Source organism: Lolium rigidum, chromosome 4, assembly GCF_022539505.1.
Source record: "Lolium rigidum isolate FL_2022 chromosome 4, APGP_CSIRO_Lrig_0.1, whole genome shotgun sequence".
Lineage (NCBI taxonomy): Eukaryota > Viridiplantae > Streptophyta > Magnoliopsida > Poales > Poaceae > Lolium > Lolium rigidum.
Genome location: NC_061511.1, coordinates 252,492,283 through 252,497,103, shown reverse-complemented (window position 1 = coordinate 252,497,103; position 4,821 = coordinate 252,492,283). Strand labels below are relative to the sequence as shown.

Sequence of the window (4,821 nt, the reverse complement as noted above, 5' to 3'; positions counted from 1 at the left end):
GCTACAGTTTCAGTTGGGAAAACGAGGCTACGATCTACTTTTATATTTTTCAGGAGAGGAAGATGTGGTCACATTGGATGGCAAAAGCACACATATAACTGCATGTGTTGCAGAATAATTACTCACATAGTACTGTGCCATGACAAGTAGGGCGAACCAGTAAACGGGTAGCAGCAATTCATCACAAACTTCAACCAATTAGCAGCAATTACACACTCGGTGCTGGCATGGCGGGTTGCCCATGCTTGGGTTTACCGTTATTCGTTGAATATACAAATTACACTACAGTTTGACATTGGGAAAAGAAGCTTACAATCTACTTTTATTTATTCATGAGATGAAAATGGGCTCAAATTGGATGGTAAATTCATACAGAATTGCCGATGTTGCTTACAGAATCATGACACGCACTTCATACATTTGCTAATCACCACTCACCAGTGGTCCAGTACTAGTAGTAATACCACTCCTGGTACAAATTGAAAAACAAAAGATGAACTCCACACTTCCAAAGCAACGTAACAACGAAAGAAGCTGCTTGGTACTGTCAGCGACGGATGCATTCAGAAAATCTCATGGTTCGGAACAACAAAAGACATAATGTAAGGTTGTATGTGATAGATGCAGGCGTGGATTTGGCGAGAAAATGTACAAGTAATTTGGTGCCATGATTAAGTGGAAATGAGTGGATTTGTCGAGGATGAGCCTTGACACTTGCAGTGACGATGAGAGGAGACGAGGCTTCAGTTACGGGACATGGTCGGCTCAAGCTCTCCCTTGTCTCAGCTGCAATGTTCATCATCAAGTTAGAGATGTCCGATTACTGACTCGGGTGGTCGATTGTTTGGCGTAAGCCGACATGGGTTCTGACGTTTGTTGTGGCGAGGACTTCGTCGATGGGTGTCAAAGGTGAATTCGAAGTCGCTCACTCAAGAAGGGGTGATGACGATGACGCATGGCAGCTTCCACAGTGGTATTTCTTCTCGGTGTTGTGTGCATCTTAGTGTGGGTAGCCATGATTCACAGGTTCCATTGGGTTTGTGGGCATTTGTGAAGGTTTGGCATAATTTTCCACTAATTAACTAGACAATTATAGTTTTCTTAATTATTAGTGTGATGAGGCAAAAAAAAAATGACTTCATTTTAGCAGAAAAGCACAAAAAAGTAACTAGGGCATAATAACAGTCACAATATTTTTTGTATAGAGGGGTGAAACAAGTCCATATTCAAAAGTGTCAAATCCGAAAGTTTCAAAAGTGTCCCATATTCAAAACATATTTCAGGACAAACTAATCCAACATCCGTGTAAATCCGGAGAGGAAAATGCGGTTGAATAGGAGGATGTTGTTTAAAGTAATGTAAGTACACATCATGCAATGGGGACAGGATTGGAGGCGTTGCTTGCAGTTTCTGGACAGTCCGTATATAGACTTGCAAGTGGTAAATGCAAATACACAATCTGCAAGATGGAGGATGTTGTCTAAAGTAATGTAGCAAGCAAGAAAAAAAGCTGCTTGGTAGTCAGTGACGAATGGATTGAGAAAGGATACGGCAAATACAAAATGTCATTGTTCTGAATAGCATCTAAGATAGTATGTGTGACGAACAGAACAATCGACCAGGGCTCAGATACAGAGAGTTGCAGAAACCAGGTACAAAACCAGAATTCTTTAATCCAATAATCTACATGTTAAAATCGATACAGAGAGTTGCAGGTGCATCATAACATGTTCAGATTCAGCAGCGCCAAAACAGAGTGGCGATGGGTTCTCACAAACTGTTCAGATTCGACAGCATCAAAACAGAGATGCAATGATTTCGAGATTTTAGATGACAACTCCCGAATTTCAGTCACCTTCCAACAAACTATCAGAACAAGATGAGCTCGCACAAAAAAAAACTGACAAATAATTAAAAGCAAGAGGCACAAATTTCAGATCTGATAGCCAACATTTCATTACTGATGATAACAAGCAGGTAACATCAGACACAAACACAACCTAACACAGGCATCATTGCACGAACAGGACCTCCTCCTACCACAACTACTAGATTCCAGCGCGCACTCAGGGTACATCTCTACACCTCCAGATACTGGATGAGCACTCTAGGCCCTCTCGCCACGGATGCGGCGGGCGAGCTGGATGTCCTTGGGCATGATGGTGACGCGCTTGGCGTGGATGGCGCAGAGGTTGGTGTCCTCGAAGAGTCCGACGAGGTAGGCCTCGGCAGCCTCCTGGAGCGCGGAGACGGCGGAGCTCTGGAAGCGGAGGTCGGTCTTGAAGTCCTGGGCGATCTCCCTGACGAGGCGCTGGAAGGGGAGCTTGCGGATGAGCAGCTCGGTGCTCTTCTGGTACTTGCGGATCTCGCGGAGCGCGACGGTGCCGGGCCTGAAGCGGTGGGGCTTCTTCACGCCGCCGGTGGCCGGGGCGGACTTGCGGGCGGCCTTGGTGGCCAGCTGCTTCCTCGGCGCCTTGCCGCCGGTGGACTTCCTCGCCGTCTGCTTCGTGCGGGCCATCGGGAGGGGAGCGCTGGGGTGCTACGAGGGTGGAGGAGCTCTAGGGAGATCTGGCTGGCAATGGAGAAGATTGGAGTGAGGAAGAAGGGTGGGGATTCCGGTGCTTTTATAGGCGGCCGGTGAGGCGCGAGACTGCCAAAATTTTGTATGCTCGGGCGCGGGCGCGGGCGCGGGCGCGGTGACTGAGTTTTGGTTTTGGAGCTAAAGAGGGTTTGGAGCGTTGGATTTGGGACTGACGGACGGTGGCGATACGTTTTCGGGAGAGTCACGCGGATCGTGGGCAGCCATCCGCGGCACCGTGAATCCTTCATTCTGATTGGTTAGAGCTCTTGACGCTTGGCTTGGGACCACCACCATGCCATGGAGGAACTAGACGTGTCCATTCTTCCGCTTCAAAATTGGCCGGCGAACGGATTTCACTTCTTCCTAGTCGACTCATCACACTGATTCAAGCAAGATTCCCCAAAAAAATGATTCAAGCAAAATTAAAAGCAATTCTAACGTTTCTACAAGAATGATTAAAGTCGATATTATACTAGATAAAATCTTGAAAAAAAAAGGTTTTTTTTTTTGAAACATTAAAAAAAAAAAAAAAGGTTTACACACCATTACGCCAAGCTGTTGAAAGCTCATATATCTCACGCGGCCAAGTACTTTGCACCCATGCACTTGAAAAATCCATGATTTTAGGGAGAACAATATCATGCATTTGATTGTGAGTATTTCGTGTATATGTATAGGAGTGGAACGGATCGGATAGTGGCCTTTCACTTTCGTTTCATATCTTCAAAACAACTAGGGATACGGATATGGATGTTATATGGATATGAAATGTGGAGCGGACATTACTGGAATACGGATACATATTAGATGTTCATTTAATTCAAGACGTATACAAATACCTTATAATTTAGGTAAGTATGCAAGTAATTGTGTGCCGGCAAATGATGTACATGTGTTATACAATAAGTCTAATGGTAGATACATAGATATACCACCCTAATGCATGATAGTTTATAGGTTCAGAAATACATTTGACCACCCGTTAGGTTGGATAATTGACATGTAAGGATAGTATTGTCGAAATTATGTAACGTAGTTTTATTTGGATGCAAATATATCAATTTCATATCCCTAATTTTTCAAAGATAAAAAATCTCATTTGTATTTGATCAATAAATTCACATATTTTGCATAACCATTTTTTACTTTAGTTTGGTTTCTCGTATTTCCACATGTTTCATTTTTAACATGTGAGGCACATTTGACCATGAAACACCAAAAAAAACATGACAACCTCAAACTTATTTGTATTTTTTGTTTATGTATACCTAATAAAACACTAGAACCCGTTGTCAAGATATACTTTAGATATATACAATTTGGAGATCCTGCTAGGATAGGTAAAGATATAAGTGTACATACATACACCAATGATTGTGTTGCAATTTTTCACAAAGCAATAGAGAAAATCCCTAATGCATCGTTTTTCATTTATAAAAGGGGTTGGCACATGTACAAATGGGATATGTGTTTGCAGTTCATGGAAGCAAACATCTTGTTTCATTTTAGGATTTCTTTCCACCTTTAAGAGCATTTGGTTCAGATATTTTTTGAGGGGTAATATTTTGAAAGGATAAAACTAACTAAGGTGACACCGTTACAACATATGGTTTTAATTTAGCACATTGTAAGTGTATTTTTCGTGATATGTTTGAATTGTATAAAAAGTACCATAATCAATATCGGCTACATCATCATATGGTTACATGTATTATAAATATATAGGTATGTAAGTTTAGAATAAACATTGTTTTTTACTCATATGGGGACTACTAACACATCACGATTAATTCAACAATAATATACATTATAGAGGAAAGTACTTGAAGATGAATCATTAATAGTTTTTAACATCACCGATCCTGAAGCAATTTGGGGGAACTACATAAAGGAGAGGGGTAACATATTTTATTACACAGTAAACTTACTGATTTGACGGGTCATTACATGTCTCATTGAAACTGGGGCCCATAGTATGGCACCCCAAATTCACTTGAAGCTGTCAGGCGGGAGGCATTGGCGCGTCAAGAAAACCCTCGAACTGTAGCGGTGAACTTAAATGTAGAGGTACCATTTGGGGCAGTATTTTTTGTATCTCACTCACAAAATAAACCTATTTCATCATTTAAAAATGAAAAATGATTTTCTTTATACCAAAAAGTTGAAAAAACTAGTTTGCGACATTGTTGGGAATGTCAAGATGCACCACCATGCGCAATTTAGGCACGTTATAACAAGCT

The 4,821-nt window shown here is 41.8% G+C and overlaps 1 protein-coding gene across 1 annotated transcript; it reads right to left on the bottom strand.

Moving 5' to 3' along the window:
• Window positions 1-2,107: 2,107 nt before the first annotated feature.
• On the bottom strand, window positions 2,108-2,518 carry LOC124650255 (histone H3.2). The gene has a single exon (XM_047189798.1). It carries the CDS (start codon window positions 2,516-2,518, stop codon window positions 2,108-2,110), a length of 411 nt encoding a protein of 136 aa, XP_047045754.1.
• Between the last annotated feature and the right edge of the window lie 2,303 nt (window positions 2,519-4,821).

Coding starts and splice junctions, on each gene's coding strand:
- LOC124650255 (XM_047189798.1), bottom strand. CDS start 2,518: ATGGCCCGCACGAAGCAGACGGCGAGGAAGTCCACCGGCGGCAAGGCG.